The 26,388-nt window shown below is 44.7% G+C and overlaps 1 protein-coding gene across 5 annotated transcripts in view; it reads left to right on the top strand.

Annotated features, from left to right (window-relative positions):
• Positions 1–26,386, top strand: part of MICU1 (mitochondrial calcium uptake 1) — a 91,814-nt gene extending 65,428 nt beyond the window's left edge. For all 5 annotated transcript variants that reach the window (XM_090144948.1, XM_031602947.2, XM_090144945.1 and 2 more), the window contains 5 exons: positions 3,665–3,862; positions 13,267–13,404; positions 19,141–19,249; positions 24,460–24,549; positions 26,039–26,386. In XM_090144948.1, the coding sequence (XP_090001074.1) occupies positions 3,665–3,862; positions 13,267–13,404; positions 19,141–19,249; positions 24,460–24,549; positions 26,039–26,199 (696 nt within the window). In that variant the 3' untranslated portion in view covers positions 26,200–26,386. The remainder of the gene's footprint in view (positions 1–3,664; positions 3,863–13,266; positions 13,405–19,140; positions 19,250–24,459; positions 24,550–26,038) is intronic.
• The last annotated feature ends 2 nt before the right edge of the window (positions 26,387–26,388 follow it).

The raw sequence follows: 26,388 nt of genomic DNA, 5'->3' as shown, positions 1-26,388 counted from the left end.
GAATGTCAAATCACTACCTCTGTTATCTCATCTAGCAGGTATTCATGGAACCTCAGATACTGTCTCTTACTCCACATTTCTTGAGGCTGAGCATTCAATGGGCAACTGGAAGATGTTGCATCTGGGCAAAGGAGGAGACTGTATGGTCAGAAAAAATAACCTGCCTTTACTTTTACTTATCTACTTACAAATTCTTACTCAGAGGTTGGTTGAATGAGTGGTTAACTACAGAAGAGTCTGTGAGAGGTTGTGGTTAGCTGTAAATGGAGAGAGCAAGTGGCCAGGCAGATCTGTTAAACGTACCCCATCGCTTCCGATCTTCTGCTGCCATCCTCCTTAAATTATTTCCTATGGGTTTGGTATTATCAGTTTGCTCCAGAGCTGTGCAATTTATTTGATTAGCTGTGGTTTTAGGTGCAAGATTTGGACTGCAATAACAGCAGAGTATGCTTTATTTCCAACGTGACACATCTTGAAGGAGTAGCATGTGACATAAATTCAGGAGTTGCCTTTGAGTGCAAATTTGAATTCACAGCAATGTCCAAGTTGTTGTGCTGTGTAGCACTGCCTTCCTAACTGATTTAGCTTAAATAGGAAATGAAGAATATTTCACAGTCAAGAATACTGTTCTTCCTTGTATGTTTGAGAAGTAAATGAATGTAATAGTACTGCACCACAGGCATCCAATAATATTTAACAATTCAAAAAGGTACTTTGCAGTAGTTACTAATGTTCTAAAGTGAGGTCAATGCACAGATAAATGAATTTAAGGAAAGTGGAAAATAGTTAACAGCTTGCTAAAATTGCAGTGAAGCCAAAGCATTAGCGCAGGTGTCACGCTTGGCTTTTTTGTGGGTAAAGAAAGAAGGAATGTTTCCTCAGGATGCCTATTTTGGAAGTGCTTGGAAAATGAAAGTACAAAATAGATTTAAATAATCTCCAATCATCTGGTAGAATTAAATTATCTCAAATCATCAGGAAGTTATCTGTGTGTTAAGCCGTACAAAAATCCCTGGGAAGGAGAACATATTTTTGTTAAGCTTGTTACGTGCGTCACTGCATCTATATAAAGGAATAAAATTACTGTTTAGCATCAGGATGTATTGGTGAAGACTGATCTTTCCAGAGCCTTTGAGTCAAAGGATTCAGGAGCTGTTTTAGAAAGTGAGAAGAACGTGGCAATATCGAAACAAGAAGTGTCTGACAACACGAGCTTTTTGACTCGAGTGCTCAGTCAAATCAGATTGCTGCCATCTGCTCTGGGCAGATAACACCATAACCAATTTGCTGCACTTGGCAAACACAATTAAGGTAAACACATCGCTTCGATGGGAGGCACGTCCTTTTTGTGTGTGTGTGTATAAATGCAGATGTAATCATTTATAAAACAAATGCACTTTTTTCTTCACTCCTTATGGTAAGGCCTCGGTAAGAGCACAAAGGATGGTGGGGCTTGAAAATCTGTGCCGTAAGCTGGGCCTGGTAGGAACATCTACAAGTGCCCCATTCCTGGGGAGTGTACTGCTAGAGGTAGTGTTAAAAGAGCAATGCAATTTTGGAGAAAAGGGAAGGAAAAGGTTTGGCTCAGCGTTCTGCCATCCCTGCTGGCTCTGGGTGCGGATTTCATGCTCCATTCAGAGAAAATCAACAACAGGTCTGTCTTGTCATTAACATCTGAAAACCTGGAGTATTCATCAAGGAAAACTGTCTCTCAGTAATGCAGCTGATGTGTGACTTAGAGACTGCAGTGCCTGACAGGAAGGTATTAATTTCTTGTGCCTCAAGGAACAGCTGCAGGTTTTTTTTGGTGTTGATACATATGCTCAGTACGAACACTGAATTGCTTGCTGCCTGTATCACTATCATTTTTACCTTTTCATCCTATGGTATATAAACCAGAAATTGGTGGGCTGCACTTCTATTTTTAATTAAAATGTTGAATGAAAAGTAGTTAACTTGCAGGCAGCGTTACTTTGAGTTTCTCTTCAAATCATTGCTTTTAACTATTTTCATTGATTGTTTTTATTATTTTTTCCCCTTGCCTGGTACAAAAGCTGAAACAGATCAAACACTTGGGCTGAAATATGTTTTAAAAAAAAAAAAGACAGTGAAGTGTCTGTGCAGAACTGTGTGATCAATAAGATGCGGGGGAGGACAGCACTGGCTGGGCTGGAGAATGTACGGCAGGCGCCTGTGCTTCTGGCTATCTGAATTACCCAAAATAGGGACCAGGCCCTAATTGCTTGGCTCCGGTGCCCACAGACGGATGTTTAGACTGTCTGGTATTTGCTATGGATGGGAAGAAAAGAGGGGCACAGGTCTGGCTGCAACATGAGATGCCGTATGAATCACACTCAGAAGATACACTGTCACCCAGCCTGCAGTGTGGTGAGCGTTTGCTTTGCAGAAGGGGCAGTTTCCCAGCTGGTCATAAACTGCATTGCTTCAGACAGTTTTTAAATATTTGCCTAGAATGTGCGTGTAGAGCTCACAGTTCAAGTGGAGTACAAAGCAAAAGGAGGAGCTGCTATTTACAGCAGCATTACAAACCAGAGGGCACACTCTTTCCTCACATCACAGAGCATACTTCAAAAAAAAAAAATAAACCACCCTTGTTTCTTTGTTTTGACCTGTGACTTCAGATGTTCCTTGCAGTGAGAGGCAGTGAGCTTGGGAAGGATACACAACGTTCTCCATAGCATCATCTTTGGGGTTGTAACAAAAAAAAGTAACATCCCATATACTGCCATACCAAGGTTCCAGCATCCTTTTGACAGCTAAAGCCCTCTGCAGCTGCTGCCTTTGCTTTTCATTCCTTCCAACGTGTGCTGGCAGGAGGAGGCTGAGGGCAAAGCCACGGGTTTTGTTGGAGCTCCAGAAAGCCCCTTGGAGCTTCTCCCTCTGCTCCCACTAGGGCTGAGCAGTACAGTGGAAGAAGTTGGCTGTCACATGGAGAATAACCCTCCTTAGAATAATTAGTTCTTGGGTTGTTTGGTGTTTCGTTGTTTTTTTTTTTTCAGCTATCACATCTTTCAGTTTGATGCTTTGCCATGTCTTGGGGCTGGTGAATTTGTCCTGGGTGTCCTTTCCCCGTATCATGCCACCTGCTCAAGCTGTGTGGGGCTTTTCAGAGAATTCAGAAGGATGTTTGCAGTGTCCATGGCTGCTCCCATATCCTTGTCATCTTGCTTTCTGAGTGATTTACTTAGTCTCTTGACTGCTGATCTTGACCAGAACGTCTATGCTGAGTGGTTTGCTGTGGTTCCCAGAGCAGAGGTTTTGCAAGATATTGCTGTTACAGTGCATGATCTCACATTTGGCTGTGTTGGGGCAGATATCTGCCTGTTGATAACTTAGATATTTTACAGTGTGTGTTATTCTGCTGGGGGCCTGTGTGGGCTGATACAATCTGATGAACTTTTTACTCTGTTGGACAGGACCTCTCTGTGGCTCAGCCTGCCCTAGTGATGGAGGAGCTTAAAACTGCAGCAGAGAGGCCTTGAGTATTTAAAAAAAAAAAAGAAAAAGAAAAACAACTGAACTTGTTTTGTATATTGGGGAAAAGGAAATGTGATGTGAGCTAGGTGGACCTCGTGCTGGCTAACCAGGATTTACAATTCCCCCTGGTGGTTTTTATTCTAACATGCTCCCTCTTGTTTTTTAGGTTCAGAGCATCATTCGCTCCCAAACCAGCATGGGCATGCGCCACAGAGACCGGTCCACAACTGGGAACACCCTGAAGACTGGCTTCAACTCGGCACTGACAACGTACTTCTTTGGGGCAGACCTGAAGGGGAAGCTGACAATCTCCCACTTCCTTGACTTCCAGCGCAAACTGCAGCACGATATTCTGAAGCTGGAGGTTTGAGTTATTTTTGTGTATGGGGAGAGGGCAGAGTGGTATAACTTCTGCTGGTTTTCTGATGAACTTTTCAGTGCATGTCATGCTCCCAAGGAACATCTCCAGCTCTTTTTGGTAGTGGTGTTTGTGGAGTGAAAGCAGAATGCAAGATCCCAGGCATGCTCATCTCCATGTCGTACTTGCCTTGCTGTTGCTTTGTTGCTGCCCAATGATGAGATGCTCTAGAAAAAGATAAGAGGTGGTGAGCAGTCTATTGCTACTTTACCAAGGCAGGTTTGTCTCAGTTCTGAGCAAACTGTGCCCTGAAGGACTGGGGGTTATAGTCTTCCCAAAGCTCTTCATCTGTGCTCATTCCTTCTTTGCTTCACTACTTTGAACACTTCTGCTGCGTAAGCATTCAAGCCTTCTTTTGAATATTCTAAATACATGTTCTCTGCTAGGTGACCTCTGTTATAATGTACGTTAACCCAGGATTGAATAAGAAATGCCTGTCTGTTCTGAATCTTCTGCCATTCAACAGAACTGAATGCATCCTTATTTTTCCATTATTGTGAGTTAACAGCAACTCCCAGTAACTCCTACTGGTCACATAACTTGACTTCAAGTATCAATCTTCAACATTTATTCTTCTGAGTAATGTAAGTACAGGAACAGCAACAGCAGATTTCTTGGTGTCTGTCTCGGTTCCCAAGTGGAACTGATTCATTTAATGCATTGCCTTTCACTGGAAAAAGCGTGAAGGTTTGAGTTGGCTTGAGCAAAGCCAGGTTCTTCTTTGAATCACAGGTGAGGATTTTGTGTTCAGGAAGATCCTCTCACAACCATGATATGTTAAGGTATTATTCAGAGATTGCTAGTGTTTCTGTCTGATGCATGAATATCCACGGGCTCAGGCTGTGTGATTCAGCTAATATACAGCTTTTTAATGGGCTGCTATCAAATTGGTCCCTGTGAACTGAACCTGAATTGATTCCCTCTTTTATTTGGAGTTTTACAAATGTAAGGAACTAACTCAAGGACTAATGTCTTAATGAGGGCAATTGTCCAGCTAGCTGGCTTCATTTAACTGTTCATTAAAGCTTGGCGACATGGCTGTGCATTGTGGGGGGAGTAGACTGGAGGAAAAATGTTCTCAGTGGACTGGAAAGTGTTGATTCTTCAGTTCCTCTACAAACTGAAAATCAATGAAATAATTTTTAAGGTTAAGAAACCTAAGATAAAACTTCAAGGGAAGAGAACTAGAGATCTCTCTGTTGCCATTCTGCTCTGGTTTCCCACTGCCACTTTCTCTCCAATGTTTGGCAGTGATCAGGCACTGAACTATTTTTTTCTAACCCAGTGCTGGAGATGAGTGGTTCATCTGTGGGTTCTCACGTTGCTCATTAATAAGCAATAGGACTTTTTTTAGCTTCTTCATACTTGTTCTTTTCTTCCTGCACAGTTAAGTACTGATTTAGTTTGTAGTGTTATCAGTCAGTTGTACATCTTTCTGATGAAGGTTAGTTGCCTTTCTAACAAGTTAACTGTGGGCAGTACAAGGTACTGATGTCTTGATAAGTGAATGAGTATGCACCCTTGAATGGTCCATGCTGTGCATAGCATTTTTTAATGATTTCAGCTGAAAAATTGACCTGTGCAGTGCTGATGATTTTGTTCTGCCAAACCTGTGGGTTTTTTCCTGAATTTGGGATATTAAAGCACCTGATTTTTTGTTTGTTGTTCTCACTGATTTAGGCAATGCAGACCTATTTCTGTCCTCAGTGTTATGTAACATGGCCTCTCTCCTCCAATGCTTTTATCTTCTTTGACATTATCTCAACCCTTCTCTCCTTGTTTCACATTTGATGGTTTTGTTCATGGTGAAGTGGCTTTTCACGCAATGCCTCGTGGGTTCATATCATTCCTTTTCTAAGGAGTGCTCTAATGAACACAGCCTCTTAAAATGTGGTAAGACAGATCCAGGCATATCTGCAGTTAGTATACAAGAGGATCAGTTTGTTCTTCCAGCTGTGGGGGTAGAATAGTTTCTGACCACCTGAGCCCATTTTCTTCTTACTGGTTTTGGTTTTTTTTTTTCTGCTTACCAAAATATTCATGCAGAAACTTTCTGAGAATGATTAGGTCAGACAAAGCCCCAGACATTTCCTATTCTGTTTGGGTGAAATGCTGACAGCATGTTCAAATAACCATGGCGACTTTCTTTCCTTTTGCTTATTGTTTTGATGAAAGTACATTTTCCATCACTTTATGAGAACTCAGCAATGGAAGGAAGAGATGAGAAATGTAACCACAACCAGAGGGCAAAGAGAAGCTTTTGATGACTCGTTATAACTTCTTGTGGTTTGGCTGCTTCAGTGGTTTCCCTGATATCTCACTGCTTTTCCCTGTTGTCTTCCAGAGCAGAAAGTGCATGCAAAGTGCTGCTGCTTCTTCCATGACAGGTATCAGTGCCAGCTCTGCCTTCTGGAACTGGTGCCTATAGGTGTGAGCGGAGCTAGAATCCTTTCTGGGTTGCATGCTGATATGGATTAGCTAAGGCTGGATGCCTGAGACCAACCCAGCAACAGGATGGGATCCTAAACAAGTACTTGGGTTTTTTTTTTCCATGTTCTGTTGTATTACCATCTTTGGAAAAACTCCCTTTTCTCCTATCAGTGTCACAAAGGGTGATAAGTTTGAAGTAAAAAGGCAGTGAAGGCTCTGCAGCCAGTATGTCCCATATGCAGTATTTGTCTCAAGTAGTGCTGTTTTGAGTGAGTTCTGTGAGTTAGGAAGATGGATAGTTCTTGACATGATCGTTTCCACTTTTACTGCTTGATAGTATCTGTCCTAAATCTTCCCATCTCCTTGGTCCTCTTGGACTGAGAGTCCCAGCCAGCCCGTGTGTCTCTTCCAGCCTACATTTTTCTGTGATTCTGTAAGTAGATATAGCAGTGTTAGCTCTTTGTTTTCCACATCTGTGTCACCTCTCTGCTCTCTGAAATGCCGCACCAAATCTGCTAAGAGCAGTGATTTAATCTTCATACTTAGTTTTGTTAAGTTTCCCCAGTCTCTTATTGCCAGTAATGAGGTACGTGCCTGTGGTATCAAACCAGCTCTGGGACAGTAAGATAAAAAGCAGGATTCTGAAAATACGGCTGAGGTGCCACATGTCACTGTGTTCATCTTGAAAATCCTGATTTTTGTGCTGTTATGTGTGATGTGAGGTGGTCTGAGCAGCTGCCTTACCCTTCTCACTCCCTTTTCTCTGCTAAACTGATTTAAAGTGCAGTTAACTTATTTTCTCTTAGTAAATTGAGCTCCAAGGCCAAGCAGAAACAGTGTGAACTCCTAGCAGGCAGTGAAAGAGAGATGTACTCCTGTTGTAATAAAACTGCATACATCGACTCCACAGAGACTTTTATTGAGATTTCTGGACTTGGGAATGGTTATGTGCCACCAGCCAATGGACTTTGCTGCAGATAGGTCAGGAGCTCATTACATTTCTGAACTTTGCATTTTCCTTGTTCAGTGGGCCCATGGGATGGAGCAGCTCCTCTGCTCCTTATGTCTGGATACTGGGAGTATTGCCAACAGTACAAGTGACAGTGATGTAGTCAGGGCAGAGAGCAGCAGTGTTAGTTGGGCTCTTGGCTGGCAGAGTAGCAGCTGGGTGCTCTGTCTCATCTCACTCAGCCCCCAGCAGTCAAGTGAATGCTTCTCTCTAATTCATCAGACATGAGTATTACAGATTCCTCTCCTTTACATTTTTCTCATTTCATTCCCTCAACACTTGAAATTTCAAAATGCAGATCCTTTCAGAGCTGGCAGGAAGTTATTTTGATTCATGAGGATGAAGTTAAGGTACAGCCATTTTTACATAACCTTTTTTTAATTGCTCATTAAAGCGTAACAAGTTGCTGGTGGTTGGAATTAATTTTTTCCCCTTGCAGGCAGTGGTTCTGTGCCAAGGCCAAAGAAATGTCAAAAGCATCTAAGAAGCACTTCTTCTGCAGGGATTTCACTGCTGCTGACAGATGCACATTTTTAACCTTGCTGCTACATATTCACGTAAGCTGCTTTTGGAGAGCAAAGGGAGAAGAGGGAACCCGTTCAAAGGATGGGACTTTTCCTTTGTGAAAGTGGCTTACCTGCCCGCTCAACCATGTCCCCCAGTGCCATATCTGCATGTTAAGAACAGTTATTTGTTTCTGCATGTGTTATCTAGCTCTGAAATGACTTTCTTGGACAGCCTGGTGTGCAAGCGTGCAAATGTGACTATTTGGAGACCTCTGATTTTCCAACTAAAAAGCGTTTAGAAACTTCTGCCATGCTCTCTCTTCTGGCATTAATTTGGTGCCCCTGTGAGCATCATAGCTTCCTCCCAGATTGTTCTTTTTTTTTTTTCTGGACAGATGAGGTTGCTGGGTTTTAGGAAGATGAACAGTGCTTTTCTTCTCTGTCAGAGTTGTATATGCAACTTGATGAGATCCTGGCAACGTGCTTCTTCAGAGCAGTAAACAGAACCAGTGCTGCAGCAGTTTGCAGATAAATAATGCATTACAGCCTGTCCAATAAAGAATTGAGCAAATACTACTTTAAAGAGTCAGAGATTGTGAATCTGAATATTACCCCACAAATCATTATTTCCCAGATCCCTTTGGCCCCTTATTATACACACTTTGCTGTCTTTCTAAACAGGTCACCTTTTTCAAGTATCCTTAAAACTGACAGAATTAGCAATATTTCTGTTATTGATGCTTGTCTAACCAACACAAAGTTCAAAAAATATCTTCTGCGCTCTTCTCTCCACCCAAAATCCCTTGTAGATTTTTTTTCTTGCTATCTCAATAGGTAATAAGCAGCACACATTTCTTCCTTAGGTGCTTGCTTTGAAATTTTAGGGACTCTATGCATTGTTTGTTTTTCTAGGAGAAGCCTTTCTAGCAATTTAACAGCTTGCTAAAATGCAGCTGGATAGGAACATCCAGTGTAAGAGGACAGGCTTTACACTGCTGGAGTGCCTGGCTGCAGTTTGTTCACTTTTCAGAGATATCTGCATCAAACTGTAGATTGGTTTAGGAGATTTCCGAAAAGTAAGAAAAAACCCAATAACTTGAAAATGCTGACTCCCGCACTGCACAAATGCTGTGCTTTGTGCTTAATCTCCCTTTTAAAGCTGTGCGATGTGACCATGTTTCATAACCTTCCCTGGTGTTTACAGACCAGCGCAGTCATACAGCAGCTCTCAGCAAGCCCCTGTGTAACTGAGTGCTGTAATTGTACTGTCACAGGGTAAGGCAGTGCAATAGAGATGTTCAAGTCCCACCACAAACTGAGTGCCTGGGGCTGCTGGAAGCATTGCTGAGAGAAGTAATACCAAGCAGACGACTCCTGTGCCTGCTGGAGCTGGGAGTTCAAAGCTCTGTGGTATTTTCCATTAAAAACTACCAGGAATTCACTGTCTATACCATTTTGCAGCTCTGAGTTCCACAAGCATGGCCTCTAAGTAGATTTGAGGGGTGCTGTGTTTGCTTGAGGGTCAGTTCTGCAGCCAGCACTATTTTAATTACCATAGAATTTTCTGCCCAAGGTGGTGATGACATGCGTGGGACACTCCTGGCTGTTTGACGTGCGGGGGTCTCTGGCAGCAAATCAGGGCTCAGTTTGTGCTTTGGCATCTGGCTGTGGCCAGGTTGAAGCTGCAGAAGATGATCCATGCAGCTGGAGGAAAAGGAGACTTCTTCGTAAACCACATTTACATTTTATGTTGCAGTATGTGGAGACTGATTTTGTTAAAGAAATGTGGGGGCTCTGTTTTTACATGGAATTCTAGAAAACTGACATCGATTTGGAGTTTAATAATGAAGGCAAAGGCTAAGAAGTAGTACAGTTTCTGTTGTTCTTAATCATTTCTTGGTTGCCTGCTGCTCGCTTGGTTCTCTGGGAGGCCTCCTGCTTCCACAGGAGCATACTGCAAATGATGGCAGGTAGTGGTAACACAGAAATAGAGAAGCCAGTGCAAAGTGTGCATGTACTTCCTTCAAGTCACAGCACTGAGTAGAATCAACCTTGGCTCACATTGACTCAAGACAAGAGCGGCTCAAACTATGCACTGCTGGTCAGGAATCTGTTTTTATTTTTATTTTTATTTAGTGGGTCTTTATGGGCTTGAATTTGGCATGCAATCAGCAAACAGCTCGGGAGGTGTTGAAGAAAGTCAGAGCTATGTTTTCATCAACACATCTGAGGCTCTTGCTGATCTGGGTGATGTGCATTTGGCTTTGGTTTAAAAACCAAATGGCAACGTTCCCTGGACTTTGTCTGCAGGCTGCATGTGGTGCTCAGCTGTCCTGGCTTTCCAACACTCTCCTCAGGCAGTGCAGACATGGTGCTGCTTTGCACACTTAAGTCTGGTGGCCACATCGCTGCTTCTTGCTTTGAAGCAGTTCCTGGTACTCATAGTTGCTGAGGAGCCAGGGTTTCAGCACTAGGATTTTAGGTGTTCTCGGAGTAATATTAAAAAAGGCACCAATATAATCTTGAAGTTTTCTTTCCAAATCACTGCAGTGTTGTGGCTGAAAGCAGTATTGGAGCAAGGCAGGAAGCAGCAGTGCAGCCCTGCCCTGAGACCTGCAGAGCCCAGGGTCTGCAAGCAGCTCCTAGAGATGTGATGCTGCTGTGCCTTAAGCTCTTAGCTTAATACTCACTCCTGCTTCCCATTCTTTGTCAGAGCTGAGAACTCCTCATTTGTGAGACAGATGGCTTGAGTTCTGGTGACGTTGGCCATGTCCATTTCCTGTGCATGGGAGGACCCAGAGCAGGTCCTGCTGCCTACATCAGGTGGCTTGTAGCCTTGGAGCTGCCTCATTACCCAGTCATGAGTGCTGCAGGTGGTGGCAGCAGAAGGAGGATGAGAGGAAATTAACTTCTGTGTGTAAGAAGTCCCAGCATTTTCCTGAACAAAGATGCTTTCTATGGTGTTGCCTCTGAAGTGGCTCAGGCTTTGTGCTTTTCAGGGGCTGGCATTTGATTTCCCCCAGGAGCAGGTGGAGTGGGATAGTCAAAACAAGCAGTGAAGTCTGGGAGCAGCGTGATTACAGGTCTGTTGTCCTGTGGTGAATTCTTGCATTGCCTTTCAGTCAGGAGTTCTGCAATTAAGGAGATGTGGAAGCAAAGAAAAGTCTCTTTTTATTTGCCTTCTGCTTTCCTCATTTGATGAAGCCTTTCTTGTATGCACTGAAGCAAAAGAGGGTAGTCTGAGTTATTCAGACTGAAAGCTATGTTAACCTTATCATTAGAAATATATAAGAAGCTTCTCTTAGAGAAACACGGAGGTGTTTTTCACACCTAATTTTTTGGTGTGGGGGGGAAAAAGAGTATTTTAAATGTATTTTTCAGCTTACAGGTAGTCTCTTTAATGGCTGATGTGGACATGGGCTGGCTGCATGGACCAGCTGGGGAAGCTGTTCCAGATTGGCACTGGGACATCTGCTCTGGTGACTTCTGGCTGTACCCATTTCTTCTGCCTTCTTCCCCTCTGGGGAGCACATCTGATTGTCCTGCATATCTCACTGCTTTCTAATGACTATCAATATTGCCTAATATATTTTAGGCTAATTTCCACAGCACCTCGGGTGACACTGGAGAGCACTGTGCCTCTATTAAGTCTTGCAGCCTTACTGTTGCGTGCATGCAGAATCCACTGCTGGCACCAAGTGGTGGTGGCTGGAAGCTGTCCGGCAGCACTGAGCTCACCAAGAGCTTGCCCAACAAATAACTGAGGGTGCCTTCACCATGCTTGCTGCCTGCCAGAGAGAGCCAGTGGTTCTGAAGTCTTGATTTATAACTGGAAATATGCTGTTAATCATGCAGGAGAAAACACATGCCTGCATCCCAGCATGTAGTGGGAAAGGGCTGCTGCAGCTGAGTGTGTGTTTTTAGAAGCTGAAAAGAAGGTTATTCTCTCAAATCATTTGAAGCTAAGCTTTGTGATGAAGAAACACTACTGGCAGCATATCAAGGGGGAAAAAAAAAAAACATTTACTATCTCAGGAAATGTGTTTTGTTGGTGACTTCTAGGAGCACAGAGCTTTGGTCCAGGAATGCTGGCACCTGTGAAGCCCAGAGGTGGAAATGGGGATCGCAGCAGCCCCCATTGCACTCGTCCTGTTTTCCTGCAAACATCAGGGCTTATTTTAAAACCAATTTTTGTGTATTTGCTTAAACTTCCTTTTTTCTTCTCATTGAAATTTTTGTCTTCTATACACAATGTCCTCTGCTCATCCCTCTCACAATTAACTCAAGTGTATCTGACACCAGCTGCAGGCAAGTTTTGAACTTCCTTCACCCTTTGCTATGTTGCTGCTTGGTTAAAAAAAAAAAAAAGTTTTTTTTTTTCAGCTCAGTGGTGATTGTACTGTACTTGAGACGGGAGCCCAGCAGACAGTGGCTGCTCTGCAGCACTGGTGTTTCACTCCCCTCCTTGGCTGTCGCTGCAGTGCACGCTGCTGTGTGTGAGTGAGCGTAGTAGGTGGCTGCCAACTATGGACTAGAGGCATCTGTGTTTTGGTTAAATGTTTGTTTCCCCATCTGGAAGCCACACTGTCACCTCTTAATGCAGAGTCAGATACAGTGCTGCTGCCCCTCTGGAAACTGAATCAAGGCTTTCCTGAGAAATGCACCTCTTCAGAGGCAATTCAAGATCCCAGGCAGAGCTGCTGCCTTTCATCCCCTACTCCCGCCTTGATCTCAGCTGGGTGCCTTGCTGGCTTTGTGCTAGCTGTGTAATTAAGCACGTAAAAGCGATTGAGGCAGGAATGGTTAACACAGCCATGTTATGTCAAATTAATGTTACTCTTGAGATAGATGAGTTGTTCCATAAGAGTTTAAAAATTAATTCCGTTGTTAAATGTCATCCTTGGGCTTGTAATCAGCTGTACGTTTTCCAATATACTTTATGGAAATCAAGTAGGGGATTCTGAATGCTGAGGTGTGTGAAACTGGAGTCTTCTGAGCAGGTGGGAAGAAGCTGCTGCAACACACACTTATTCAGGTGTTTGTCCAAACTAGAAGGCCCTGTGAAGAGCACCTTAGTATTTTTTCTTGTCTCACTCCTTTGGAGACCTGTGGTCACAAGCTTAGATTCGGGTTAAAGTAATCATCCTGCTTTTTCAAGTCCAGTTCTACAAATAGCCTCCAATAAGATGAAACTTATAACTGAAATAAGATGGGAGGATTACATGTGAAAATTTCTCAAGAAGTTGCCCATGCAAAGAAGTATTGATTCTGATGGAAACAGTCCTGGAGAAGCAACTAATCAACTGTGCGGGGATTTCTTCTCTAAGCATGTCTGCTATGATGTTCATTTATTATTACTGTACCTTTTTTACACTCTTGTTTTTGTCGTCGTCTTTTCCTTGCAGTTTGAGCGGCACGACCCAGTGGACGGGCGGATCACAGAGCGGCAGTTTGGCAGCATGCTGCTGGCCTACAGCGGGGTGCAGTCAAAGAAGCTCACTGTCATGCTGAAGCAGCTCAAGAAACATTTCCAAGATGGGGAGGTCAGTCAAATTTAAGAATCTGGGGGGGGGGCAGAGGAGCAGGCAACTATCTCGCACCATGCTGAGAGATGAGCTGGCGAGTCGGGTTCAGTGGGTACCCTTGTAGGGAGAAATGCACTGATGGTCTTTTCCACTGATGTGTCTAAACTGCGCATGGCTGAGTGATGTTTTGTGGCAGAGATGAATGAAACCCCTGAGGATTTCATGCCCTTGTGAAGGGCTGAGGACAGGAAATGACTTTCCTAAGCAATAGGTTGACATGTAACAAGCCATTCCTGTCATCCAGAGAAAAGCAGTCTGGAGAGGCATGCTGACTTTGCAGATGATGAATCCTCCCCAGGAGCAGGGAGATGCAGGAGATGGGAGTGCAGTAATCATGTCCTGATTAGGGTGTAGGCTTCTCCCTATTGACAGTTTACAAAACTTATGTTTAGGAAGTAGCACTCTGGATCTGAAGCCAGAATAAATGCTGAAGATATGCACATAGTTACTGGCTTGACATTGGTTTAATTAGCTGCTCTGGCTGGGCAGTTTATTATTTAGTTATGAACTTGTGTGAAAAATGGTTTTGATTACTTATGATTTAGAGAGGAATAAGGCTGCACATCCTTCACCAGTTAATCTAGTGAGAGACCTTGGAATAAAATATGCATACTTAAAAGGATGTGTTTCATCAGGTAAAGTAAGTATGGGGTGCTGCAATACTTCAGTATTAGAATTTCATGTCTGCTTCAGTAAAGGTGGATTGTTCTTTTATGATCTAGGTTATAAATGTGCAATTAACCAAAATGAGAATGGATGGAAGTCCTTTGCACATTGGGTTGTCCTGACTCTTAATGCAACTTTCTCATGAAATCAGATCTGATGTTTATTTCCTGGAAGTTCTAGATGCAGAACGTGTTGTAGGGCAGCAGTGTTGGCTGGAGTCTGTCCTCTTCTGTCTTATGTGGGGGACTGTAAATAAAACTGTCCTGAACTCCTGCAGTGTTCAGGAATCTTTGGTCCATACAAAACCACATCAGTGACTCTTTCCCTTGTCTTTTCTGCTGGTGTCGGAACTACAAAGGAGAATTTGGGTGCACTGAAGCAAGGCACAAACACCAGTAGGTCTCTATTGATATACCCCGAGGGCAAGCTCTTGTCAGCATTAAGTTATTGGGACTTTTCCCATTGATAGTGCTGCAGCCAGGTGAAAACCTCTGGTTTAGCTGGGAGGCCCTTCTGTACACAGCTGTGAATGTGGAAGGTGTGAACCGGTGTGAACCAGGGCTTTCAGCCACAAATGAGTTTTCTCATCTCAATAATTAACATTCACTGAAGGCATAATCTTCATAATCAAAACTCTTGATGTTATACTGGTCAGAAATAGCAAGCCTGCAGCATCCATGAGCCTCAGCATAGCTCATGTACCACTCAGCCCTAGGTGGTGCTCCTGGGAGCGTTCCTTCGAGAACTGAACAAGTGATGTCAAGTGAGTTTTCATCTCTCCCAGCACAGCGCAGAGGCTCAGCACATTTGGGCATCCCTGAAGCACATCTCTCAACCGGAACTTCATCAGCAGTCTAGTTCGGAGACATCTCATCTGTCAACTCTGGGGAGGCCTGAGCTCGGGTGCTTTCAGGATACATTGTTTGTCACAGCAAACAATGCCCAAAAGCAGGAAGAAATTGCCTATCAATACATGAAAATCTCACTTCCCAAGCTGTTGGTCACTAGCTTTAATAAGACCATCAGTGTTTCCAAGGGTGCAGTTTTGAGTCCATTTATTGGATTTTTGAGTGAGACACTGTGGATTTTACTCCTCTAATACTTCTGCTCCCCTTGAGCTTTAACAGGAATTATTTGATTTCTTGGGGACAAATACTTTGTGACTGAGTGGCTGTGATGCCTTTGGAATAGAAAATATCAGCTCAATTGTTACACTCACAAACTGCTGATTCTCTGCTGTGATTGTACATATGTGGTACAGTAGCCAGGTGTATGAGAAATTAGTCAGAGGGAAGGTTATTTTTGGAAGGTTTCTTACAGCAGATGTTCCTTTCCTTCCATGTGTCAGTCAGAAACCTGACATCTGTGGCAGAGAAAGAACTTTTGTTTTTGCCTTACTCCTCATCCTGAAGGCAGCCAGATTGTGTTTCTATTTGTAGGTAACAGACAGATCCTGAGCAAGTCTCTTTATTTCTTCATTCCAATAACTTTTAAGGGGGAAAAAAGAAATGTTTTCAAGAAACAGAATCCTATAATTCCTTAGGCTGGAGGAGATGAAGCAACCAAATCCTAAAGTGAGACAGCACCTCTATTAACAAGATACACATTGATTTAGGGAGAAGTAAAGGATGCAAGGAGTGGCAGCTTCTTTACAAAGGAGCAGATAAACCTTCTAACCACCAGCATGCTCAAAGCCTGTGCTTATATAAGATGGAAATGAAGCACAACATTCATCTGTTTTGGCAGGTCTTAGCTCACAGACAATCCAGCCCGGTGCCTAACATTTTGTCTTTTGTACAAGAGAACCTCTTCCTGAAAGTATTTGTTCTTCTCCTGGGGTGTTGCAGAGGACTGTATGCTTTGATGGTTTGTGTGCAGCATTTAGTATCTATGTGTACTCATCTGCTTTTATTGGATCACACAGGTGCAGCTGTCAGTGTTTTGATGTCACTTAGATTTTCCTGTCCTGTTAAGAAATAGGACTGCCATGGCCAGAATCACATTAATTGCCTTTTGAGCTTCCCAGCTAATTTATTCAGGGATGTGCTTGCAGAGTTGCCCTTGTAAATGAGTGTGGCATTAAGCTCTTCACTGGGAACAGCAGGAGCTCAGTGTTGGCAGTGCTTCTGCAACTGAGACATCTGCAGATCCAGCAGCTGCTGTGTTGTGCTCTGCTTTGCTCCTTGCCTGTGGAGAAGGAATGGAGCTGGTGCTCTCCCATGCCTTTCTTTGGGTCCTAATTATCAAAGAGATGCTGAAGCCACTCAGCCATTTCACCATTTGTCCTGCAATCGTTTCCTGTCACCAGGCAGCTTCTTGGTCACAACAGCTTGATGTAAATGTTCTGAGGGAAGTTTTTCTCCAGATCCCTTCATTTCATGCTTTAAAAGTCATGTTAAACCATTATCCATGTGGCTTATTAAAGCAATCTCACCGAAGGCAGCAGGAGCTGTGACTTGTTGTTCTTTTCAAAGTGGGAATACAACTTGGGGTGGTGTGGGGAGGGGGTGGCAGGAGCTGAACCATAACTATGTTACAAGCTTTTAACCCAGCATTACCTTGGAAATGCAATTTAACTCAAGTGCTTTCTGATTAAATTGCCACACGTTGTCTACTACAATTATCCATTCTGGGCACAGTGACCCTGTCAGCCCCCAAATCATTGCAGCTGTGGCTTTAGGCGAACCTTTACCCCTCTTCTAACATTGTTGTTCTATGTTCCTGTCACTGAGAATGGTGTATTTTCTTACATAATTGATTGCCTGCTCTCACTTCTATTTTTGAAAAATCCCACCATACTCTGCATACCTGAACTCCTCTGTGTATTCACTGGAGCTGCTGCTTCACATAAAATTGTTTATGATCCTCTCCCTTGAATTTTACTCACACTGCTGCTTTCTTTCTAGTAAAGGACTTGCGTTGTCTGCAGTATTTACAAGCAAGCCATTTGGTTTATATGTCCCTAACCACCAGGAAACCAAGCTGGCTATTCAGAAGCTGTTGATCTAGGTCATCTTCTGCATGTTCTTCAGGGCTGTTGGCTGCCTGGGGCTGTGCAGTGTAGTTTTGTGTTGAGATTTCATTTTCTTAGTCTGATGACAGCAAAGCAAGGGAGAGAATGGGTGAAGGACTTGCACTGCATGCTATTTCCCTATGAGTAGAAGGAATGAAAATTCAGGTAGATGCAGCAGAAAGCAGATATATGTGGAAATGGCCCTGAGGAACAAAAGACAGAACCTTTGGTAGGTTAGTATCTGTTGGTCCTTTAGCAGAGACATGAGCGACTTATGGAGAGCTGAGCAGTGCTGACAGACACAGTGATGGGGCAGATAAATCTCCATACCCGGCTGCTGGCTGATAGCAATCATTCATTGCTGTCAGCTTGTCAGCACAGTTCTGCAGCTCTCCAGTTTTAGAGAATTGGGAAGGTGTCAGTGTTGCTGCCAACCTCAGTGACAGAATTCATTAGTTCTTCAATTCTGTAATACCAGCTGGATTTTTGTTGTGGAGATTCAGCATGTGTGTCCCATGAAAGCCTGAATTAGTAGGACGTTTCCACATGTCGTTACTTTTGCCTTCCTTCAATGACAAGGACCACAAGATTGTATGTAAGCAGGTAACTTTGTGCTGCAGGCTGAAAGAACAGCAACCACCATAAGCTGTTGAACAAGGGGCCACTTGGCATGAAGAGAAACACTTCTTGACCTCAATACTGGCCAAGAAAATGCTATGCTCTGGGACTCTGGTTACAGTGGTTGTTGGGGTACATTGTGGCCAGTGTCACAGCCATGGAATGTCATATGGTCAGTAAGTCAGAGCATGATGTCTTCTACAGGCCTGAAGGTGGCTGTGCAGATCCTAGCTCCCATAGGATTTCTGAATTGTTAATGCTCTGCTCAGTCGCAAACACCCAGCAGGGAGGAGCTGAGATGGGTCGGTGCCTGAATTGCCAAGATCTGTTCTCTTCCAGCTCTGTTGTACAAAGCAGGAGTCTTTGTGTTACCTTCTGCAAAAGCACCTGATGTTTTCTTTTGCTGGGGCAGCATAATATTTGATTCTGCCATATGCTGCTGTTAGCATACCACTTGAGAAGCAGAGCAGGTACACATCTGAAGAAAGTCCCCTGTGCAGTGACTGGGGATTTTTTTTTAGGTCTGTTGTCCACGTCTGTGCTTTGAAACCTCATTCTCTGTGGTTTGGATCCATGAATCCAGTGCTGATAAACCTTGCTGCTGCAGTTGGTGCACATGCTTTGCAGCATGCATCAGCCATGCACAGCCATGTAGTCAGTTACATGGAGAACAGGAACAAACTGAAGTACTTCTGAATATTCTACAAATTTTTTGCAGTTCTTTTTGCAGTACTAGAGTGTCTGTAGGAGAAGATAGTAAAAAAAAAAAAAAAAAAAAAAAAAAAAAAAAAAGCTTTATATTAAAAAAAAAAAAGAGATCTATCTTCCCTGATAGGAAACTGTTGTGAGCAGCTTGAACAGGGTGACAGCAAACTGTAGAAGTTTATATTTGGCAGCACCAGCTGCAATGTGTACTCTCTCATCTGGACTCTGAAGCCATGCCACATTACGCAGTTGTGGTTTCAGTATCTTGGTACATCTATCTCTCTGGGTAGATGTGGCAGGAGGGGCTGAGTCAGAACTCCTGTGACAGGCTGATTGATCAGTGCAGGGAAGGAGGCCAGGTGCCTGTTCCTGCTGTGATGGAGCACTAGTTCAGGTGATCTGGAGGCTGCAGCTCTCAGCACAGCCCTGCTCAAAAGAGCACTGCAGTTGAGCTGTGTTTTGCAGCCAAATGGAGCTAGGAGCTGAGCTTCCCACCAGCTGTTCTGCTTGTGTGCTGTACAGGTAGGTAGGGAAAACAGACCCATCCTTTGGCACCCTATAGCAAAGCTAGTTTAGGCACATCTCATGCATGAATCTGCCTGTACTGTTGCCTCAAAGCTAAGCTACAGTCTCCTGCTGTTGAGTTGCACTCTGCCTTTCCTGTCACTTAAGACTCTCTTTTTCCATTGTAGGGGCTGACATTTGAGGAGGTGGAGAACTTCTTCACTTTTCTGAAGAATATAAATGACGTGGACACAGCATTGAGCTTTTACCATATGGCTGGAGCTTCACTTGATAAAGGTATTAAAGCTTGTAAGGCACACAGACACTGTGAGCATGAGGCAGAGCGGTTGCACTATGTGGTTGGGCTTAGAGCTAGCCAGCAAGCCCTGTCTGATGGATTAAATGTGTCACAAAACAGCAGCTCTTCCCTGTGATGAGAGCTTTAACTTACTGCAGTGCGTGGATAAACAGGGATTTGGGGTTTTATACTTCTTCCATTTTAGATACAGAGTGGAAAAAAATGCTGAAATGTATAGCCTGAATAGATCAGTAAGCTGTGATAAAGCTCTTCGGAAGAACTGTGCAGGTCAGATGTATACAGAGGCAAAGCAAACTCCTGAATATATCACCAGCTCAAGCACCTCAAGGTTTCTTCTCCAGACCAGTCTTGGGAGGGACATCTTTCCAACCTTTTACAAACACTTGAAAAAAGTGTTGGAAATGACAAATGGTATTTTAAGAAGCTTTCTTGCAGGTTCTCTCCTGCAGAGGTCTCTGGGCACTTACCAGCAGTGGAGCTGGTAGTACACACTGTACAACCCCTGGTTCTTCTTTGCTTGAAATTAAGAGGCTTTGCTTAGAAAGAAGAGCCACATGCTGCATTTCTGGTCTAAAATCCAGGCACCTGAACTTGGTGCTCCAGTGAGTTCCTGGGCTGAGCACTGAAGTCTGTGTCCAGAGTTAAAGTTTCGTGGAAGCTCCTGTCTTTTAACAAGTTAAAGCAGCTGCAAAATCAGATGTTTCAGAAGCAATTTATCCAGTTGTTGTGGAAATGTTAGGGTATGAATAGGTTCTTAGGCAGTGGAATTGCCATAGGAGTTGCATCTCTTCCTGCATGCAACAACAGCTCTCATCTCAGAATTTTGGGGGAATCATCTATACTCTTTCCTTTAGATCACTGCATCTTAAGACTTAAAGTTAAAAGAACTGTATAGTTATTGGGTTTTTTCCCCCCTCTAATTTGAAAGTAAAAATGAGCAAGAAGTACCTTTATATGAAATATGGATGTGCTGCTACTGTGCAGAGCCCTATCTGCAGTGTGGTGATAATAGCCTAGCAAATCCAATTTTCTCAGCATCTACAGTAAATTAGCAATTGCCCAGTCACAAAATATGTATTTGTGGAGCACTTAAGTCCACGTGCAGTTGGTAAATCAGTGTGATTACTGTTTAATTACATACAATTAATGAGCTTGTGCTGGAGCTACAGCCATTGATCGAGGAGTCTTTTGGCTGAAGGAAGCAGCCGTGGGAGGCTTAAAGCTGCTGTGTTCTGCCAGGAGTCTTCCAGGTCTGTTGCCAGGAGTCTGCAGGGCTGGAAAGCCACAGGGAGTGGTCTGGTTGACACTGACACTGTGCAAACCGGGGAGGAGTGGAAAAAGCCTCAAGGTTTGGGGGCTCCAGAAGTGTCAGCCACCACTCCTTTGCCATTCACAAGTTCAAGCCATTCCTGCCTTGGCAGGAGAGCTGTGCTGCAATTCCCAGCTTAGTCCGTGTCTGGCACCTGCCGTGAGTTACCCCTCTCCTCCATCTGCGCTGCCCAGCCCAGAGGTGCTCCTGCAAGTTGTGGCAGGATGCACGAGGAGGGTTTTACTGCAGCTTTAATGAAGGTGCAAATCAACCTGCAGCACTATGCCTGGGTTTTGCAGCAAGAATCTGTGTGCTTGCACAACTAAATGCAACACATTTCCCTTATGCATGCTCATTCTCACCTTATCTGTCTGTTACACCCACGCATCAAATGAGCAATAAGTAGGCTGCACCTCTTCTAAAAGCCGAGTTCTTGTAGGGTTGCTTATTAAAAAGCAACAAATATTAAAAAAAAAAAAAAAAGCTGTTCTTCCTATTGGGAGGACCAAAAGGATAGTTTGTGTCCTTGCTGCTAACCTCATGCAGGAGACTGGCTGTTAGTTTCTGGAAGCACTGCTTAATATGAAACAGGAAAAATGGATGACACCAAACAGCCATAGCTGGGCGACTCCTTTTTGGTGTTGAATTAAGGAAGCCTCTTCTAAAGAGGATGATAAAACTGACCCGCAGACTAACATGGAGATTCCTCATTTGTCCTCTGGTTCCTCTGGAAACACACAACCATCATTCTCTTAAATCACAAACATACATCATTGAGCAGACAGCCCCAGGCAGTTTGCTGAGGCATGCAGCTGGCAGCAGGCTGGCACAGAATTCATTGCTGAGTCCCCTTTTGAGGCAAGGGTGTGAGTTGTGCTTCGTTGGCACCATCCACAGCCAGACTTTCTGAGCAGCAATCCTGCTGGCAGTGGCAGTGCTGTGGTATGGCTGCCCTGCGTCTTAGGGCAGGGCAAAATGCCTTTGAGCAACTTGCATTAGAGGCGAGAGGAAGTTGTATCCTTTAGCAATAGGAGGAAATAGAGCCTTCCCCTCCAGTGAGATAGGACATCTGTCTGTTGTTACTTTGCCCAAATAATTAATCTCAAGACAGAAAAATGGCATTTGCCATCTGCCTGGGCTCTGGCACAGTCCTGCCACACACAACCCTGTGTCTTGAGCACATCGTGGGGCATTGCTCGGTGTGATCCTGGGGAGCTGGATGGAAGAGAGAACTGTCATGAGCTAGCCCTCATGAAATGCTCCAACGGCTTGTTAAAAGAACTGGCGTAAAGCTGCAACACTTGAAATCTTAAAAGAAAAATAGCTTTCAAGATATAAAAGTAGAACTAATATTTGATAACATAAAATTCTGGAGACATTCCTGAGTAGAGATTGATGCAGCTATCACAAAATCCAAATTGGGAAAAGGCTGCTTGATGTTTTCCCCAGACAGCACCTGTTTCACTTTCTAAAACAGCAAAGAAATGACATACATAGATTGATGTTACTTCTATTTACCTTACTGACACACCTTGTGCTCTGGGGCACCTGAATGGAATGTGGGGTCAGAGCTTGAGCTGGCACCTCTCAGGATTGTGTTTGAAAGGAGCTGAAGGATGCTGGGCTTTGAGCAAGCTGGCCTAGGGGGAGGTGTCCCTGCCTCTGGTATGGGGGTTGGAACTAAATGGTCTTAAAGGTGCCTTCCAACCCAAACCATTCTATGATTCTATTATGGCATTCAGCATTGCTGTTTGAGGAAATACAAACTGGAATAGGCTCCTCAGGGAGGTGGCTGAGTCACCATTCCTGAATGTGTTTAAAATCTGTTTGTATGTGGTGCTCTGGGATGTGATTTATTGGTGGGTTGTTAGAGTTTGGGTAGTATGGTTTGGTTGGCAGTTGGACTTGATGATCTCTAAGGTCTTCCAACCTGAGCAATTCTATGATTCTCTGCAGCTGTTGGAGATGAATGATCTTGGATATGTGGTGGCTTACAGCACTTAAAGCCTCTCTCCTTCCCTAAGCCTAGGGAAGCACCTCTGCAGCATGTGCTAATAAGTAGGGAAAATTAAGCTGAGAGATAAGTGTGGGTAAGCTTTTTTGGTGGTGTTTTTTTTTTTAACCAGTACTGCTGCTTTTTCTTTGAGCTTTTCACATTTATGAACATGCTCGATCATGGGGACAGCTTGAACACTTAACCCAATCCTGTGGTCCCAGTGAAGGTCTCTGAAAGCCTCAGGCCCTCCATTTATTAGGATGCTAAGGGTGAGGAGGCTTCCCTGACAACTGTTTGTTCCAGGTGTGCTGCAGATCGCGGGGGCTCCAGCTCCTGTGCTTGCAGAGGAAGCACGTGAAGATGAGAGCTGACCTCTGTACCACTGACAGAGACTTATATTGTACCTGTGCAAACTCTTCTGTTTCATATGTGTGATGCTATTAGAAAAACAAAGCTGTGTGAGAACAGTGCTGTGCTGTAACTGGAGAGAGGGTTTTGCTCTAAGGGCAGTTCTCTTTTGGGGCTTTCTTGCTTTCTCAGGTTGGATATTACAAAACATTTCTTCTCTGAAAGTATGGTACTGTCAGAGTACAGGCTGCCTACAGAGGTGGGGTGGGCATCTTGTATCCCTGAAGGTGTTCCAGAGCTGTGGAGATGTGGCACTGAGGGACATGGGCAGGTGGGGGTACCTGAGATGATGCTGATTTGTCCCACTGGCCACAGCCTCTTTACAGGAAGCTAATAAGGAGCTCTCCCCTTGTTGCCATGCTCTTCTGCTGCAGCTCCCAGTGCTGCAACTGAGTTATTCCTGAAGTTCAGCAAAGCAGACGGGCAGCTTGCTGTGACTTTGCCCTCAGCTGCTGGGGCAGGACAGCGGGGGAGGGGGGGAGGGGCAGGTCAGCAAAGAGCAGCAGTTCTGCACTGAAGACATTTTGTGAGGGTCTGAAGATGTGGCTGGCATCAGCCTGAGGACAGCGTGACATAATCTAATTATACCATGTCCTCCTGTGCCTCTGACCTGGCATGCACCAGCCCTTGTTGAAAGATTTATGGTTTTATTCCTTTCCTGAAGTCGGGGAAAGCTGAAGTCAGCTTGGGAATTTAATTACAGTTTGTGAGCATTTGATGTCAGTGCGAGCTGATTAAATCCTGGACCATTAACGCACTTCTTTGTGGGGCTGAGGAATGCCATCACCTGGGTTTGTTCATGAGACGACATCTCATCTTGGGGGCTGAAACTAATTTGAGTTTTCTTCAGCAGTGACTTGGAAACAGCTTTATTCTGATAACAGTGGACAGGATTCCCTGTGAACACTGCTCACTGCTCTGCTTTAGCTTCAAGAGCCAGTTTGCTTTGGTGGAGTGCCACAGAGCTGTTGTGCAACTGGTTGGAAAGCAGCTCTTTAAAATTAAATATAGGGATAAAGCTGAATTTTGGGGCACACAGCACAGGGTAGCTCTCAACCTTGCTGGAAGGTTTCCTCCCAAGGCACCATTTGAATGCATGTCATGGTGATGCACTGCAAAATGAAATCGCTTCTGATGGGAACCTTCAGTCATTCACCTTGGGTTCAACTGAGTGAAGGGTAAATGCAAACACGTCTGTGCAGAGCTCTTCCATTACATCAAGAGACTGGAGTGGAGTGATTCAGCCTCAACAAATGGTGCTGAGCAGGTTCAAAGTGACAGCAGAAAGCAGTCAGATTGGCGCTAATGTATGTGGGGAACAGCTAAACCAGACCTGTGAGGCGCAGCAAAATCAACTGCATAATCCTGCACTGAATCTGTGGCTGCTAAAATGGAAAAGGGAGACTTTTCTGGCTGTCTTGGTGGCAGGTGTGGGTGCTTGTGTCCCACTAACTGTGTGCCTTCCTCTCATGCAGTGACGATGCAGCAGGTGGCCAGGACAGTGGCGAAGGTGGAGCTGTCAGACCATGTGTGTGATGTGGTGTTTGCGCTCTTCGACTGCGATGGTGAGTGACTGAGTGTCCTGTGACCAATGCTGGCTGCAGCCAGCATGAGTGAGAGCTGAGCCAGGGCTAGAAGTGCAGGGAGAAGGCTCCTACCATGTGAACTGCCCAGTGTTTTGCTCAGAGTCTTTCTGTGCTAGCAGATGTCCATTTTGTGCTAAGCTTTGTCGTGTGGCCATAGGTCTGTAGCTGCCTTTCTGGGAAGGGTGTCCAATTGTGCACAGCTCCTAGCGCATTGATCTTAAAGCATCACATGTGGAAGAAGTGTTGGATGCAAACTGGCTGCAGTGGGAAGCAGCTTATCTCTTTCTCAGTAGACTGATGTGTTCAAGAAAATGAGTGTTTGTGTTGTAGTACTGGAAATCAGCCAATCTGGTACTCTGTAGCTCTAAAGTCCTCTATAAATGCCAGCCCAATTAATTAATGGCAGCTCTGTGCCTTGCTGTAAGCTTGGTGCTGCACCCGCATGCAGGCTGCAAACGCTTTGGGGTAGCAAATACCTGCAACCATCTTGGGCTGAGGTAATGGGAATCAGTGGAATTGTTGATCTTGCGCTGAGATAGAGATACTTCAGACAGTACCTCCTGCACTGGACGTACTCTTTGAGGCCCTTGGGTGATAAGTGCTTGTTGTGCAGTGGGGCTACAAACACCACTGCAGAGAAACACAAGACAATCTGGGAGGATCTTCCCAAAAAAACATTGCTCGCAGGCCATGGTTTGGTTGCCATTGCTTCAGTGGCATTTGGCATTTTACATCCACGGATGGGCATAGAAAGCTTCAGAGCAGCCTTTGAAATGTGTTGATGAAGGCAAGAGGAATATGCTTTTAGGTTGGGAGAAGCAAAATTCTGCAAAATTACAGCATTCAAACCAGAGCCCCTGCTGGTGCCCTGGTGCTGCGGCCCTCCTGCTCCGATGCAGTGGCAGCTAAGTACGGCCAGGCCGCTGTTCCCTGATTTAAATAAGGACACAAAAAAGTGCCATCCCTTGCTCCGCCTCTTGGCTGCAGTTCCTCTGGGTTTCAGCTCCACCTGCTGGAGTGCTGCATCTGTTTTATTTTCTTCTGTCCTTCAGTGTCATTTCCCAATCACATCCTCAAAGCAGATGCTCAGACTGCAGTGAACCAATGTTCTCCATTGGCTTTCTCTTGTAGGAGGATCTGCTAAATAGTCAGATAGCAAAGCTCTGGGGGGGAAGAACTGTTGGTGGCCACTCACTCTGTGTGAGGGAGGCATCGAATGGAAATGAGCACTGAACTCTTTGTGGTTTACAACTGCTTTGGTGTTTGTAGGCATTACTGCAGGCACTAGGGAGGCTGCCGCTCACTCCTCCATACTTTGACAAGACTTCCCTTGCCCAGATTTGTGTCTAGATACGATGCAGCAAAAAGCACTTGGAGCTGAAGAAAGCGGCTCGTTGAATGCACCTTCCCTTGGGCCCTGGTGCTGGTGGTGGCTCCGTGTGTTCCTCATGCCTTCCTCTCCTTGCAGGGAACGGTGAGCTGAGCAACAAGGAGTTTGTGGCCATCATGAAGCAGCGGCTGATGCGGGGCCTGGAGAAGCCCAAGGACATGGGCTTCACGCGCCTGATGCGCGCTATGTGGAAGTGCGCCCAGGAGACGGCCTGGGACTTCACCCTGCCCCGGCCCTAACGGTGCTGCCTGCGCGGGAGGGACGAACCGCTCCGCAGAGCTGGGACCTGCTGCCGCCTGCCTCGTGCACCTCCGCCTTTTTCTCTTGTAGGGAAGGGGACGTTTCGCGCTGCCCTCACCGGCAGGGCGGGGCTGACGCGCTGTACCCGCTCACTTGTAGTTGCCATTACAAACCGCACGGCTTCTATC

Source organism: Phasianus colchicus, chromosome 8 (assembly GCF_987193195.1).
Source record: "Phasianus colchicus chromosome 8, bPhaCol1.hap1.1, whole genome shotgun sequence".
In the NCBI taxonomy this organism is placed as follows: domain Eukaryota; kingdom Metazoa; phylum Chordata; class Aves; order Galliformes; family Phasianidae; genus Phasianus; species Phasianus colchicus.
Note: the sequence above shows the minus strand (reverse complement) of the source record. Positions and strands in the feature narration are given on the sequence as shown.